This window comes from Pan paniscus, chromosome 13 (genome assembly GCF_029289425.2).
Source record: "Pan paniscus chromosome 13, NHGRI_mPanPan1-v2.0_pri, whole genome shotgun sequence".
NCBI lineage: Eukaryota > Metazoa > Chordata > Mammalia > Primates > Hominidae > Pan > Pan paniscus.
In genome coordinates, this window is record NC_073262.2 from 55,198,235 (window position 1) to 55,215,988 (window position 17,754).

Consider the following 17,754-nt stretch of genomic DNA (forward strand, 5'->3'; position numbering starts at 1 on the left):
GAGTCATAAGAAAGCAAGCCTTCTAAGAAAATAGACTGTACCTAAGATTGTGATTGAGAGATTAGAGGTATGTCTCATTACCACAGTTTCCCCAGAAAGGACAGCTTTCTAGTCAGCTTTTATTTCCAAGATGTTACTAGATTAGGGAGAGCCTAATTTCTCCCTTTGTGAGCTTCACTGGCTACGGCGGTGATATTAGTACCCTCAATGATTCAATAAAAATAACAGTGACAATGAAAAATGACTGACTGGTGATTCACTTTGGGGAACTATTTGGCTGGCTGCCTGAGACCTGTGCCAGGAAAGAAGCTGAATAGATTTTAGCAGCATCCTCTAGGCTAGGAAGATAATAAAATTTAGGATGCCAGGTAGTTGTTTGGACCATGAATATAGGTCATGGAAGGAAATGGATTTTAGGTGAGGGGAATTGATGGGCAGGCCATGTGCTGAATTTGCAGCCACCCTGCTGAGGCCCTCAGCTGTTGTAATTTTCAAGTGAACTCAGGAGAATTGGTACATTACTCAGTTCCAAGTGACTTAATTTGATGTCCCAATAATGGTATAAGGAAAAATGTCAATGTAGGAAGAGTTAACAGAGCAGGAGGCATCATTTACCTCATTTGATTTGAAGACCCCTTGAAGACTTACTTTTCCTAGATATTTCTTTGGCCGATGACTTCTCACTGCCATAGAGTAAGTTTGAAATCATCTGGTTTGATGTCCACATGAACTTGGTCTCACGCTACCCACTCCTTACCTCCTGGTTTATTCTGTGTGATGCACAGTTCTTTGCCTTCTCCTGTGTTCATGCCTTTGTTCATATCTTTCCTTTTACCTAAAATAATGAGGATAATATGAATAATATCATTTAACATACTGAGTGCTTTCCGTGTACTTACTTTTGTACTATTTTATAGTAATCCTCCCATATCCGTGGGGGATACTTGTCAAGACCCTCAGTGGATATCTGGAACCTTAAATAGTACTGAAACTAATATATACTATTGTTTTTCCTACATATACATACCTATGATAAAGTTTAATTTATAAATTGGGCACAGTGAGAAATTAGCAATAAGTAATCATAAAATAGAACTATTGTAACAATATACTATAATAAAAGTTTATGTGAATGTGTTCTCTCTCTCTCTCACAAAATATCTTATTGTTCTCCACGAACCTATTTTGGGGCCATGGTTGAACTCAGGGAACTGAAATAGCGAAATAACAGAAAGCAAAATCATAGATGTGGGTGAGGCTACTGTACATACATTATCGAATTTAATTTTGCTCAAACTCTATGATGCAGGTAGTAACATTACCACCATCCTCATCACCATCATGATGCTTATCACTACCATGGTGATCATTTCCATGTCACAAGTGAGGAAGCTGAGATTTAGTATAAATAACTTAGCTGAGATGACACTCTAAATGAGTGGTAGAGTCATGATTGCAGCCCAGGTGGCCCATCTCCAAAGCCCACACATTAGAAACCATATTGTGTCATTTAATGCCATTCTTTCCCATCCTCCCCACACATCCAGGCTCAATGCATAGTATTTTCTACTTTCCGTAGCAAAAAGTAATGGCTCCTTCTCTGAGGTTCTGTCGTATTATTTGACATGCTCCGTTTTATATTTGTGTATTCATCTTCTTTCCTTCTGCTTCATTGATGCCTTGTCAAAGCCTGAGTTTACCATGTATTTGTATCCTCACCTTGATTTGTTATTTGGCAGAGTTTATTAAGTATATATTGATTTGACACCGTACCTTGCTATCTGTATTCAGCCCAGTCAGTTTTTTGGCTCCAGTTTACATTTTTCAACATCTTAAAATACTTCAATTAAAATGCCAGTATCTTATATGAAAATATTAATATCATGCATTTCCACCTTCACTTTTCATGCTAATGACTGTGTCTGGTTATTTAAGTGGAATTGTGAGATTGCTTAGTTCAAATAAGTCATATTTTAGAAACATTGTAGTTTAAATGTCATGGAAGGGGGATGATCATACAGACCTCTATTCTGAGTCCTGGCTTTGCCACCTACCTCATGCATGGAGGAATTACTTAACCTCCTTGTCCTCCGATTTCCTTCTCTGTTAAATAGAAAAGATAATAACTACTTGTCAGGATTATAAGACAGACTAAATTGGATAATGCATGCAAAGAGCCTAAGTGCCTGAGACATACCAGTCCGTCAATAAATGGTACATCTTGTTGTTTTTGACCCTTGATTTCGATTCTTCAATTTTGAATTACATTTACTGGCTTTTTCGACTGTGGGGTGTTTACTAATTTCATTTGCTTTAGGATTCAAATAGTGTGGTTTAAGATCACCAGTAATTAGTAGAGTCAGGATTAGAATCTAGCTAGTCTAATTCCAGAGCCCAACTAGCAAAAACTAATAAATGAGTAAATCCTTGCTTGCACCGTCTCATTAGAATACATTGTGCTACCCAGCCATCCAGTTGCAATCCATCCCATTTCCTTTTTTGTAGCGACAAGTAATGGCTCCGGGGAAGGGAACATGAGGAGTTGTTGTTTGATGGGTACAGAGTTTGTTTTGCAAAATGGAAAAGTTCTAGAGATCTGTTGCACAATAATATTAATATAGTTATAAACACTACTTAAAGTATAAACTTAAAAATGGTTATGAGGTAAATTTTATATTACGTTTTCTACCATAACTGAAAAATTTTTTAAAGTAATGACTCCTTCTTTCGAGTTCCTGTAAACTTCTGTATCTCTATTATTTAAGAGCTCTAAAAGATTGTCTAAGCCATTTCTTTTGTGACATGATTTTCCCTGCTTCCATAAGAAGCACTACTTGCAAAGTCCATGTTTTTTCTCTCTAAGCAAGTGGTTATATAGTAGAAGAGTTCCTGTTATAAAATCTGGTGACTGAATGCTTGTGAGTTTTAATTTAGAGATTACAAGGACAAAGATATATTACATAAGGTGTATTTCATACTGTTCAGTTTCCCTCCTGTGTGTCTCCATATCACTGTGGGTTTCTAAGTATGAGCCTTGAGGATATTTGTGTAAAAGAAGGGTTTTACAAGTTTGCATTAATACCATGAAACCAGGTCAGGAGCTGATATCAGAAAACTCTGTTTTGCTACCACATAGGTCTATTTGGTTGTGAATGATTTGGGCACCATCATTCTGTTCTGTGTTGTGTATGATAATCTGTGGGTATAACTTGAGATGTATAGGCTACCATAGATTCTTCTTCACCATAATTACTTTCTTTATAAAGTACTCAGGAATTTTGGGATATTCTATTTTTCTTTATTTTGTAGTTATAATTTCTATTTTCAAAAGGTTCTGAGACGGAAAACACATTTAAAAACAAATTAAGATTGTACAATATGGATAAAACCGAAGTAGAGACCATACATGTAACTACCACTTGGAATAGATACCAATCTGAATTAACTGGCACTGAAACAAAGTTCAGATTCATGGTTTCATGGTTTATTGTATGTGGCAGAAGACGCTCATTTTTCTTTTCAGGAAAATATTGCTAGAATTGAAGATTTTTTTCCCCCGTGAATTTTTTTTGGAAAATAATAAGCAACAGATATTATCATGGAATGATGTTTTACAAGAAACTGAAATACTGTTCAGTGTGTAGACATTGTTAATAGCTATAATATAAATCCTAATTCATTAAGGATATTTGCAGGCTGGGCAGTATGGCTGATTTTGTTTGCTCTTCAGTATTCAACAACCCGCTTAATGCCTACCGTTTGCCATACTGTGCCATACGTTGGTGATTAAGAAGAACATCAAAAATTGTTCTTGAAGCACTCAGTCCAGTGGGAAATTTAGGTAAGCAAACAGATTGTTAGGGTACAGTGTACTAGGTGTTATATTAGAGACATGTAAACAGTGCTGTTAGAGCCCAATGAGAGGGTATGTCTTCCTGGAGTAGTGGGGGGAAGGTTCTAATGATAAATGACATTTGAATTGATTCTTAAAGTTTGCCAGGTTGAGAGTGGAAAGAAAGGAACAATTTTACAGAAATAATACTCTTGGATGATCTAATTTATTTTAGCTAGGAACTTGTACAATCTAGAAAAACAATAATTAGCATCCACTGAACTTTTCAATTCAAATATCATATGTCTTTCATCGACCTTTGGCGATACTTGCAGGCAGTTACTTGGTGATTAAGTTGTCTCAGGTGCCTACAGTGCGGACATTCTGGTATATGGTTAAAGCCCAGGAAATACGTTGGATGGAACAATGGATGAAAAGAATGAAAGGAGAGCCTTATGTCACAGATATCACTAAGAGTGGGTGAGGTAGAGTTGTCACCGTGTTAGGAAAACTCGGAAATGGATTGATATTTTCAGCCAAATAGATGAGCAGTCCATTTTTATAAAGGCAGCAAAGGGACCTGGAGATAGAGCCAATATTTTCCTCACACAGTAACTTGGACTCATGAATTACCTGCTCAAACATTTAGCTTGGACTCCAGAGTCTTGCCCTGAACAGCACAAGAGGAATGAGTTCACTCGAAAGAAGTTTAAAGGCAGTTATTACCAGCTAATCACAACATCCCTGAACTTTAACCAGACGTCTGTAGAGTGTCTGATTTTAAATAGAACTGCTTCCTCATGGTCCTTATGGAATTATTAAGCTGTACAATGTATGTCTGAGTAGCTCAGAGGCTTGGCTCATGGAAGGGGTTATTTTAGATGCTTGGTGAATGATTACCCAGTGGAGCTTTAGTTTGGGTGTATTGATGTTGCACTGCTACTTCTGACAATAACTAATCATGCTCAAAAAGACTTCTTAAGTCTCTTCTTGTTCAGAGATTCAGACCTTTCTTTTGACCTCTAGAATCATATCTACCTGCCCACTTGAGTGCTCTCTTGGTTATCTCATAGCTATCTCAGGCCTAAACAGGGTCATTTATAAATCTTATTCTTCACCAACTCCTCCAGATTTATTTTGCCTTTTGTTACGTGCCCCTCTTATTAACTGTACCCCATTCACTTAGTGACTCAAGCTAGAAACAAGGTACAAATCCTCCCCAGCCCTTAAGTCTAACCAGTCAGTTTCACTTAATATTTCTGACATTTGTCCACCTTTCTTCGTTCAACATGCCATCGACCCCATCTAAGCTGCCATCATTCACTTGAACTGCTTAGTCCTGGCCTCCTACTGGCTCTCTGCTTTTGCTGTTTCTAATCCGTTCTCCTCATAGCACCTATTGTTATCTTTGAAAAACAACGTCATTATGTTATTTATCTGCTTAAAAGCCTTCAATGGCTTCCCGTGGCACTTCAGATAAAATATATTGACCCTGGTCTGCATGTCTAGGCATGATATGGCTTTGACTCACATTTCCAACTTCATCTTTTTGTCATTCCTTCTCTTTTTCTTTCTCTCTGGCTGTTCTGACTTTTTTCAGCTCCTTAAATGCGGAAAGCTAATTCCTGCCTTTGAGGCTTCCCTTGTTCACTGTGCCCAGTGTGCTTTCGTCCACCCTCTGCCTGGCCAATCCTTCTCATTTATTGGGACTCATTTGTTACTTTTTCCTGAGAGGTTTTTCCAGACTGTCTAATCTAAGACTACCCTCTGATAACCTTTCTCAAGCCTTACCAGAGTTTAAAAAGCTTTGTTTGTTTCATATGTGTCTCCCCACCATAACACAGTGCTCTCTGGGCATCGCGTCTGTTTGGATTCCCACCGTGCCACCCAGCATGTTGCACAGGGCTTGTACAGGGGCAGTGCTCCATAAACATTTGTTGAACGAAAGACTCTTTAATCAAAATAAGAGTTAGTCTGGAAGGGGCATCTTGCCTTTCTCTTTGCAGAAAACGACAGAGCCTGTGTGTAATTCCTGTGGCGATGTTTGCCAAGTGCTTCCACGGGAATGTCTAGTAGAGTACTAATAGAAGGTCATAAGCTATTGCCGTTTTGCTCTCCTGCAAAAAAAGCTTGGTGGCATATTCAGAATTTATCCTTGGGAGCCTAACAGACTAAGTTTAGGTCGTGTCTTTGTTCCTGTAAAGCTGTGCAACCTTGAGCAAGTTAACCAAATTCTCCCAGGTCTATTTCCCTATATTAAATGGAGAAGATTGTGTCTATCCCACATGCTTATTATGAGTATTAACTGAGATTACATATGCAAAGTGTTGAATGGAGTGCTTGGCACCTTGTAGGAGTTCAGGCATTCTTTTTCTTATTCCCTTTATATCTCGAGATTAATGAGGACTCAAGAGGAAAAGAACTCATTTAATTTATAATCTTATTGTTCTTACTTAATGCATAATTATACCTGGGGTGCTAACATGAAGGTCAACACCAGTTTAAGAGGAAAACCTCCTTCTCTGGAGTGCAAATAAGCGATGATGGACTGACCATTTACCAGTAAATAACATTAGACTTCCTCAGAAAGATACACATGAAATTCTCCTTTGCCTTATCCCAGGAGTTATTTTTTAACATTGTCAAATTGTAATAACTAATAATTACAAATAGACTTTTTCCATTGTAGTTCAAGTAGATATTCCATGAAGACAGGCCATATGAAAACATTTTCCCATATTAGATGTTTCTATATCTAAGAAGCTTTGGCAGTACCATTGAAAACTCTTTATAAAGTCCAAAGCTCTTCAAAGTAATTGTCAGCTTTGAGGGGGGGGTGATTAAAATATTAAATATTTTAGGCCAGGCATGGTGGCTCATGCCTGTAATCCCCGCACTTTGGGAGGCCGAGGCGGGCGGATCATCCAGGGGTCAGGAGTTCAAGACCAGCCTGGCCAACATGGTGAAACCCCGTCTCTATTAAGAATACAAAAATTAGCCAGACATGGTGGCAAGCTCCTGTAATCCCAGCTACTTAGGAGGCTGAGGCAGGACAATTGCTCGAACCCAGGAAGCGGAGGTTGCAGTGAGCCGAGATCGTGCTATTGCACTACAGCCTGGGCAACAGGAGTGAAACCCCATCTCAAAAAATAAATAAATAAATAAATTAAATATTTTAAAGACAGGTTATTGTAAAATCTGATGGATTAGACTCAAATAGGTGGCAGATATACTTAAGGCATAACAATCTAGATGTTAGAATGAGTTTAAGGGAAAATGCTTGGGTTAATTTATCATAATCAGTGGTTGATTTTCTATCATTAAGTCAGGACAGCATACTCACCTTTGCCTCTGTTAAACTTGTTTCACCCTATAACACAAGACAATAACCATGACTAGGGGAATTGTTTCTCCCTAAGCCAAGTCCTTCAGAGAGCTGGGAGCTTGAGTATTAAAAGTTCAAGACCTTTGCATTTGTCTGCATGAATATTGACCCAGATAAGGGACTACATTGTTTATTTGGGAATAGGTATGACTTAGAGTGCTGATGCCAGGGGATAGACAGGATGATAAATAGGTATAATACTTTAATTGACTACTTAGCTCAGTTGTTTAGCACGTGAGAACTTTGGGGAGGCCAAAAGAATAGATCTGAATTCTTTCTGAGGCTCTCTTACTCTGCCATGGTCTTTTGCCAAAGATCTCACTTTGCATCCAAACCTAGTATCTTAAAAATGTGTGTGATTGGTCATTTGGGACATTAGATTCATGACATGTGAAAGTACCTGGGAAAAAATCCATGACCAGCACTACAGAAGGTGTGCTGTGTTAAGAGGAGGGTTTATACGAGTGCTGATGTCTGGACATCTCTTTTGGCTCATGATTAATTTCCTACTGCAAACTCACCTTCATAAACCAATATAGCTCAACTGAGAATTGTGGTTATTAATGTTGACATAAATGTTAACATATGTCCTCAAGGAATACTGTCATCTCACAGAGGGGACAAAAAATAGTTGCATCGTTGTCTTTTTTTTTTTTAATTCTTTTCCTCATAGTTGTTTATCAAAGTGAGTATAATTTGAATCTATCAGTGATTCTGATCATTGTGTTCTCTTTTGGTGTTTTCTGTTTTGTGTCTGGTGGGGCTACAGTGCTTTACAAAGAAATTGGATACCTTGTGACCTTTTTGTTGGGTAGAAAGGGAGTCTACCAAAGCGACAAGGCATCACCTTTGCTAAAATGCAAGTCTGATTGTTCAAAGCAGATCATCTCACATGTCCCACCATAGAACTTCAGAATTTCCCGCCTCTCATCTAACCGATTTGATGTTTAAGTGACTTCTGTGGGTGTTTTGGTTTAATCAGATACTAGGAATTGAGAGAAAGTCATGAAAAAACCATAGTGGTATTATTTGGTCTGCCTGCAAGTTACCAATTTGGAAGCCTGCTGTGGAATGTGACATCTTTTCTCTATTTTTTTTAAACAGAATGCTATGAACCTACCTCCTGACAAAGCCAGGTTACTGCGGCAGTATGACAATGAGAAAAAATGGGAACTGATTTGTGATCAGGTAAGAAACAGTGACACTTTCTTTTATGAAAAAAGTAATGAAAGAAGAGATCCAGTGTGAATTTTATGGTATGTCAATTATATCATGATTGAAAAACAAGATATTTGCTTCTGCAACAGAGATAGGAAAAAAGAAGAGAACTTCAGAGAAATAACAATATGTTTGTGTGGATCTTCTTTGGATCCCAGTTTGAACAAGCTAATTATTAAAAAGACTTCTTGAGAAAATTGGGAATATTTGATTAGTGACTGAGATGCTTCCAAGAAATTATTGTTGATTTTGTTTGATCGTAAAGTACATAGAATAATACTGGGCACATAGTAGGTGCCTCTAAACTTGTGTGGCTGCCTCTGTTGCTGCTGAAGGGCCCAGATATTAAATATTGTGACCGTTACTGTTTTTATTTTCAACTTGTCCTTAAAAGATTCAGAGAAAGTTATATCAAGTTGATATGGTTTGGCTGTGTCCCCACCCAAATCTCATCTTGAATTCCCACATGTTATGAGAGGAACCTGGTGGGAGGTAATTGAATTATGGGGGCAGGTCTTTCCCATGCTGTTCTTGTGATAGTGAGTAAGTCTCATGAGATCTGATGGTTATCATAAGGGGGAGTTTCCCTGCACAAACTCTTTGCTCTTGTCTGCCTCCATATGAGACATGCCTTTCACCTTCCGCCATGATTGTGAGGCTTCCCCAGCCACATGGAACTGTGAGTTCTCCATTAAATATCTTTCCTTTGAAAATTGCCCAGTCTCAGGTATGTCTTTATCAGCAGTGCAAAAACAGACTAATAGACAAATATATCAGTATCTGTTATCCAAACATACTTTATGGTTTGAATAGCTGTTATATGATGCTGTCAGAAAAAGCCTCAGCTATAGATTTCCAGTCTAAAAATATTACTACCAATCTTATTTGTGAAGCCTTAAAATTATGACTGTGGGGTGGTGTTGATATCCAACATAGAGGACACCCCCGGGCCCCGATGCCGTGTGCACGCAAATATTAATACAAATATTAATTTTACTTCTTGGATACAAATATTAATTTTACTTAAGCATATAGCATGGACATAGTATATGTTATTTAGGATACATGTTAACAGGAAAGGTACACAAAGTGATAGATAATGTTAAATAAATTGATTTCCAAAAGAAACTATATAAATATGTGTGTGAGGACTTATGGAGAAATTATTTCAGGTTTCAGTTTCATGAAAAATTACCATATGGACATGGTGAATCATGGAACTGGTCATTGTTTGCCTTGGCTGCTAAGATGCTCAGAGACAGATTTGTGGCCTGAGCCACAAATTTGGTATAAATGCTTATAAGAGACCATTTATACCAACTACACAGTACTTCAATGACGTGTTTTACCAACCTCATCCATGGCTTCATCTCATTATTCCTGCCTGCATTTTCCCTCCACACTGATTTCCTCACTGAAAAAAACTTACATGAAGTTGTAAACTTTTGTAAATTATCATTTTGAACAAGATATATTTAAATATATCAGCATTACTGGTGAACAAAGATTATTCTTGCATTGATAACTAAACTGAAATGTTCTCTATGCTATAGGCATTGTACAAATTAGTGCATTGAATCTGTTCTGCTTCTCTCTAAGGAAGCAAATATGGAGTGTCACAATAAATGCTTTCTCATGACTTGACTTTATCATGAAGTGGCCGTTCATTATTTAATTTGGGGCATCAACTTTTTCATACTTCTATATGATTGCATTAGTCTATCACTTTGTTTTGTAAGTATTTATTTAAGTGTGTCTCCCTCAAGAGTAAGTTCCTTTAGGATACGGGCCTCTAACAACTTGCTTAGTGCTTGAAACGTGCTTATTGAAAACATGTTGAATGAAAGAAATAATGGCTAATATGGAAGACAGTGGAGAGGAAGCTTGCATTATTGGCAGAGAGGGCAGAAGGGAAAAAGCAGTTGAAAGAGGTGGCCTGGAAGACTAAGCAGAAGTTTGCTGTTTCCATATCCTTCTCACCTTCCTCTACCTATCAGTGTGGTTTGCTTTTGGTAAAGGAAAGCAATTCACTGCTCATTTTTAGGAATTACTTTAAAGAAAGAAGGATAACATTTTTAAGTAATAATTCAGTGGTACTAAATACATTCATGTTGAAGATAAATATTTCTTAATATGACAGATGCTGATAGGAATAGAGAATAAATTCCAGAAATTCTGTCCCAAATTTAACCAAATTAAGATTAAATCCCAAAGAGCTTTCTATAGTAACAATATTGCAGAAATGCCTCTTGGTCCTTTCCTGGCTTATTGCATAAATACAAAGATGACCTGAGCTTCTATGGGTCTCAAAGGTGAAAGTAACATGGGAGACGTGTCTAACTAATTCTGGAGGGAGTGGGGCTACGGAAGCCACGGAAGAGAGACATCTCTGCTGGATTTTGGGTGCAGTGAGGTGTATCCCAGCGTACCCATTTCTGTGTTATAGTAGGTGAACAGAGTTCCCATGAAGACATTATTAATTTAAGGACTCTGTGGGGACACAGAGGCAAATTTTGTAGTGTGAGCGTAGAAAGCTAGAAATGTCAGGTTTCTTTGATAACTGCAAATAAAACCCCTGAAGCTACTTAGCTGTAAGAGCTCTTTCAGTGGTATTTACACTTATGGAAAGAGAGAAAGCCCCTTAATCTCACTTGTGCCTCAGTTTTTGGTGCAGACCCTGTGCTGCACGTTTTGGTTTTGGAGCTTTGGCCATTTCCCGTAAGTTTAGAGCTCTTAGCACAGTGGGTACTGTGGATAAACGCTGGTTTAGGGGGTTTAGAGATCCTGGATGAATTTAGACTTTTAGATCATTTATATCTAGAAGGGCTGTTAGAGACCATTTATCCCAAGCCACTCTGACTTTACTTTTTCTATTGAAAAAGTTAACACATGCTTGTCCAAGAAAGCTTGTGGAGGAGCATGTGGAGTGAAGTGCGAGTCCCTTCGCCTTTCCTATGTTTCCCAAGCCCCTTATTTTATAGATGATGAAACTGAGGTTCATAGAGCCTAAATGAGTAGGCCAATGCCAAGGTCACCCAGATAGTGAAACGAGAACATCTGTTTCCAAACTCTACTCACAAGTTTTTCATTTGTTGCCTGTTATACCAGGGATCTGGAAACAAGCCATTGAAGCAAAAATTATAGTAGGTAAGGGTTTCTTACCGAAGTTTTGTTTGTGGCTGCTTAAATGATTTAGGGGGTGCCTATAGAACTTACAGGTTGTGGATTCATAACTGTGCCCCTGCTGGATGATCAAGTGGAAGTGGTTAGTCAAAGAATTCAGGACATTGGAGATGACTAATGCAGATGGGTGTAGATTCCACCAACATATAATCCAGTCCAGAAGCTGTTAGAGGTGCCATCCCTATGCTGGGTTATAAAAGCTTCCTTCTGTGTTTGCTGTTGCTGAGGGTGTGATTGGTTATTTTCTGTGGTGATTTGGCATGAGTGGACCTTGCCTCCTGATAGCTGGCTGTTGCTTTGCATAGTAGCCTTGGGGCAAGGGCCCAACGGAAAGGTCAGACATGGAAAATCTCCCCTTTCTTTACTTATATAAAGCGATGGAGAGAAGCAGATTAAAAAACAAAACAAAAGATGAGCGTGAAGAGGTAGCAGGAAATTGTAGCCACTTAGACTCAGCTTCCTGTGCTAAGCGTTTCAGGGAGGTCAGACTGCATCTCTCCAGGCTTGGCATGGGTCCTGATCTAGGGAAGGGGAAGCCCTCTGCTGCCACTCAGCCAGAGCAGAGTCAGGCCAGTGGCACTAAGAAGCCTCATTACTCTCATTGTGAGAGGTGATCTCTTGTCTTTTTCAACACAGCTGACCCATACCATATACATGTATTTAATCATTAAGAATATAATTTTTTTTAAACCCTTTACTTGTGGTCAAATACTATTTCTTTAAAAAAGAAGGGCAGGTTTTTTACTGGAGAACGTGCATCAATATTTAAGCCAATTTGCCATTGGAATTAAATTTTCTAAAACATTAAAGAGCAAATATATCTCCATGGTTTTTAATGTTGGTTATTTTTTTTGAAAGTGTTCATGTTTTTGTGAGCCAGTTAAAGCTCTTTCCTGCCTAGTAAACAAGTACTACAGAATCCTGATAAATTATTTCCTGTGGGCCATTCCAGGTAAGGAGGACTTGTCCTTGGAGCACCAGAGGTGATAAATGAGTAGTGACAGTGGTGGCATTTTTATAGCCTATTTTGATGTTGGTGGCTGCTATGTTAGAGTCATTTGAGCAAGCATAGGAAGAGCAGAGACAGTGGCGAAGAAGCTGAAGGAAAAGATGGTGATGCCAGCAATAACCTTTCCCTGCCCCTTTCCCTCCTTTTTGCTCCTAGACTTCAGACTTAGTCTGCCTTTTAGCCCTGTTTCCCAAGTTCCAGGCTTTGATTCTACATTTAGCTATGCTCACTCCTTTCTGGCTTCTCACTCCCAGCTGTTGGGATAGCAGACAGCCATTTCTCCCTCTCCTTCTCCTCCCTTCCTCCTATCCTCTGGCTAACTGACATGCTTCCTGTACTTAATATTTTAAATTGGTTATATTTTTATCAAGTTTACAATACTGTGGTATGATTAAATGCTATTTTAAAATTATTAGGTTTTTGCGATCTGTTTAATTCTTTTCAAATTTTGTCTTTTGACCCTTAGTTTTCTCTTACCATTTTGATATCCAGTCTTCCCCCTCTATACTTTCATTCTTTTGATTGTGCATTAGTCAGATTTTTTGTTTGGTATTTGTTTTCTAGTTCATCTTTTTTTAAAAAAAATCAGTATGCACCTTATAAAATTTTTCTCTTGTATTCAAATAAGGTCATCACAATTAAAACGAATAGTAATTTCTTAATATCTCCTGTTGTCCAGTTTATTGTTCTCAATTTTCCTTAAGATGTTCTTCCTATCTAGTTTGCTCAAATGATAATCTGGTACAGGATCAGTCACATATTGTATCTGGCCATGTGTTCCTTAAATTACTTTAAACTGGAGTAGACTTTTGTTTATGATGCTCATGTGGTGAATATAGTAGGCAAGCCCTCTTGTAGAAAGTTTTGTTTTTTGCATTTACCTGTTTCCTAGGGGTGCCTTAGCTCCTGAGTTTCCTGTTAACTAGAAGTTAGACTTGAAGTCATTACAGATTGATGTTGAACATCTTTGTGAAGAATATCATAGAAAAATAATGTCTGGTTGTCCCATCATTAAATAAGTTTGGCCAGTGACAACTTGATGGCCCCATTGTGTAACTGTTTTCCCCTTGTCCTGGAGAGAATTCTGTTTGGTGTCACTTTGTCACCATATATACGTCCAGTTACTTATCAACCTTGTACCTAATGGGTTTGAAACCAATTGATAATCTTTTGTTGAATCAGTTTCATTACAAACTGGAAAAAGATTATTTTCTAATCTCTTTCCTTCTATTAATACAGTAAACTAGTAACTAGAGCTTTCAACTGGGACTTGGTTTATCCTGGAATATAATTATTCCTGGAATTTTTCCCCTCAATTGCCATTTTTTTAAGTAAGAATTTGGATTAATAGATACCTCATAAGATGACCAGTGGGTTTTCTCTGGTCTCCTTTTTTGAATATCACTACGAACTCATGAATTTTCATGGGTTCATCATGTTTCAATCAATGTGATAGTATTTTTGAGGCTCATATGATCACTTCTTTGATCTATGGGAATCCCTTGGTGCTGGTTCTTGTGTCCTTTTCACATGACCCTCTTAATCCTTGAGAGCTTGTTTTATGGTATGAAACATATCTTCTTTGTATCTTAACTTGTATCTTCTTTGCCCAGGCCCAGGATAAATCATTTCTCCAATGATCCCTTTTCTTTTTAGTGGGAGGTAGTATTAGAGATGAGGAAGTGCATGCAAAAGGTTTTTATAGCTGCTGAGTGAATTTGCTTCTCAGTGTAAGTTTCTAGACCTTGAAAATACAGGTCCAGAATTTATGGATTCAATATTTTCAAATCAATTTTCATTACTTTGCTTAATCTCTTTGATTTTATAGTTACCTTTCTTTTACAATGAAATGTTTGATTCCTAACAGTAATATAATTATTTACCTTTTTCTATCATATAAAAACTTTCAAAACAAATATGAGTATCATTACTACCTAAAACATTACTAACTAAATTACTGACTGTAGTATAAGGTTTTTTGTAGTTTTCTGTGCACCAAATGATAGGGTAACGAATAGATGCTATCTTAGCGTCCTACGGCTGCCATAACAAATTACTGCACATTTGGTGGCTTACAATAACAGAAATGTGTTCTCTCATAGACCTGGAGACCAGAAGTCTGAAATCAGGCTGTTGACTGGGCCTTGTTCCCTCCCAAGGCCCTAAAGGAGATTTCTTCCTTTCCTCTCTTTCCTTCTGGTGTCTCTGGGCATTCTTTGGCTTGTGGCTGTGTAAATCCAATCTCTGCCTCCATCCTTACCTGGCCTACTCCTCGTCTCTGTGTCTTCTCTTGTCTTTTATAAGAACAGTTATTGGATTTAGGGCCTACATGGATAATCTGAGATGATCACATCTTGAGATCCTTAACTTCATGACATCTGCAAACACCCTTTTTTCCACAAATGGTTATACTCACTGGTGGTTGGGGGAGGAGGTTAGGACATGGCCATATCTTTTGGGGGCCACCATTCAACCCACTACAGACACTAAGATGTATAATGATTCACATAGTAAGGTTTTAATTTACATGATCAGGTTGGATATTGTTGGCCGTTGGGGGTCAAATTCTACACAATCAGGGACCCAGGTGAGGCTATTTTCAACACACAGCTTCCGCTTCACCCTGGGAGTCATCTCTTTCCAGTCAAAGGGAGAAAGAACATGCAAATGCACACCTGGGAAGTCTGTGGGCCAGGCCTGGAATTGGCACATATCACCTGCACTCTTACTTGTTGACAAGGACCTGCAAAAAAGGATGAGAAACGGAGACTAGCTGAGCACCCACGGGGAGAAGAAAATGTTTGTTAAACAACGACTGCTAGTCTCTGCCACGATTACCAATTTTGATAGTCTTATAGTTCATTTGTTTTAGGTTGTATTCAGTATTAAAACTTGCCCTTATGTATTCATTAATTTATTCATTGACTAGGCATTTAGTTTTATAGGCGAGGGAAAGGAAAGAGTGAGGTGAGACATGGAGTATGCATCTGAGTTTTCCTTATAAGTCAAGGAAAAGGCTCCAAATGGTTGGTAGTACCAATTTGTTTGTCCCGAGTTCCAGCAATGTACCAGACAAGAATTGGCTGTGGGACGAGGTTATTTTTCCCACACCTCAGAAGAAAAAAAAAGGCATTTTGTATCTTTGCTACTTTCTGCTTGAGATTTCGAAGGGACTCTTCATTTTCTTGAGCTCTCCAAACCTGAGAAAAGGCACTGAATTAATTGCTGTTGAAAAGAAGTCAAGTTTCTTTTCATTTCCTTCCTAAAAGCAGTTTCCTTTCCTTTAAGAGTCACTCCAGGTCTCTGATTCTTTGATTCTAAAACACTGGAAAAGCAATCAAATAGCAGATGCCAACTCTTTGTATGTTGAGCTTTTGGAGTTTTGGAAAGTTGGGTCTGAACCTAGAAGTGAATTTACATTACGTCTTTCCTCTTCTAGAGGTTTCCTTTGGCCTATAGCTTTCATATGGGAGAGAAAAATGCTGGCCTACCCTACAGAGATTGGAGTCAGGGGAGAGAAAAAGGGAGAAAGGTAGTGAAAAGAGGAGAGGAAACAATTATTCCTTTTAAAACCATCCTTTTTGGTGGCTTGATAGAAATACTCTGTCAGAAATGCTGTTTGGTATTCGTTGCCAGAGCTAGACATCAAGGGCTTAGTCTCGTTTGAAATGTTTAGGCTTTAGAAGGAGCAAGATAAGTGGGGAAGGAAAAAAAAGAAAAGAAACTTTCAGGCTGTATTTTGCCAAAATGTATATCACAGTGCCTGCCTTCCTGCCTAGCAATACAAATGGAATTATAGATCCCCCACTCCCACCCCACCTTTTAAAAATGACTTAATTGCCTGAGCTGGCTTAGACTACGTGGTTGTCTTGTTTAAAGTAAAGTTTATCATATGAATGACTTTTATAAACTTGAAGACACTGAGGTTGATCTTTGACTATCTTTTAGAAAATCATTGCTAAGCAAATTAAAATGATTTATTAAGGCAGGTTAGCTAAGAATTTCTACCAAGTGATACAGATACTACCTTATGTCATTTTAACATTTGACTATTTAACTCATAATCTTTGTTTGTAGAAGGCTGTTGTTGCTCACCTTTCACACACAAACACACACACACACACACAGTCAAAGGGCTTTCTAGAAGTTGTACAGCAAGTGCTTGAGCTGAAACTAAAACTGAAGTCTACTGATGCCTGATTCTGAAAAATTTTATGTTTAAAAAAGTTTTTTGAGAAAACCACCATACAATTGTAGCTTCTCCACCATCAAGCAATTAAATAATTAACTTCACCTTGTGAAGCGTGATGTGCTAGATGCTAAGACCATCATGCTTCAGAAAATATTATGCTGAATGTTTCAAAACAAGGTTGAAAAAAGATACATACACTTAAAAGTAAACTGTAAAAGACTAAATATATAATGGAATGCTCTTAGCCCAGATACATACTGTTTCCTGGTTGCCTACAGTGTTCTTGATGAACCTTCAAGGAAAGAAAGAGTTTAAAAGAAGTCATTTTCTAAAGTCATTGAGGAAATTGAGGTGTCTACAGTCTTTATCCCTGCTGCAGTAGTAAAACAACATTTATTTAGGTAGCAGAAATACAAGGTAAATTGGTTTAAATTTCTAATGATACTGTAGGTATTTGGGAGTACAGCAAGACTGGAGGAAAACTAATTAGAAATATGGTTTGGGTTTTGTAAGAAACAGCTATACATAGGGCAGAGACTGTGTATATCCTCCGTCAACATGGCGGATACTAGCTGTGGATGAGTCCAAGGCTTGTAGCAGCATCTTCAGGTACTAGAAATATCATTATACAGATGTTTCTTACCGGTAAAACCACTGTTGGTTCTCTTCACAATCAATTGGACCACAGCCACTTAGTTATTGATATATGTACCCATATTTTCAGATAGAGTATAACTTCAAGTCAGTCTAAAACCCTACAAGATGAGCACATCTAACAGGTTAGGTGTGTGCTTATATATTTTTGTCCTCAGCAATGACCCATTTAGAGGGACCTCCTTTCTACTTTCCTTCTCTGCCTATCCTTAGATCCTATTTGAAAGTTTGGCTTAATGACTGATTTTGACCATGTGGGTCACAGATTGAAACTATTGTTT

General features: G+C 38.0%; 1 protein-coding gene across 10 annotated transcripts in view; it reads left to right on the top strand.

Moving 5' to 3' along the window:
- Positions 1 to 17,754, top strand: part of FMNL2 (formin like 2) — a 313,896-nt gene that overhangs the window by 177,973 nt on the left and 118,169 nt on the right. For all 10 annotated transcript variants that reach the window (XM_008958138.4, XM_008958141.4, XM_008958137.4 and 7 more), the window contains exon 2: positions 8,322 to 8,405. In XM_008958138.4, coding sequence (XP_008956386.1) covers positions 8,322 to 8,405 — 84 coding nt within the window. The remainder of the gene's footprint in view (positions 1 to 8,321; positions 8,406 to 17,754) is intronic.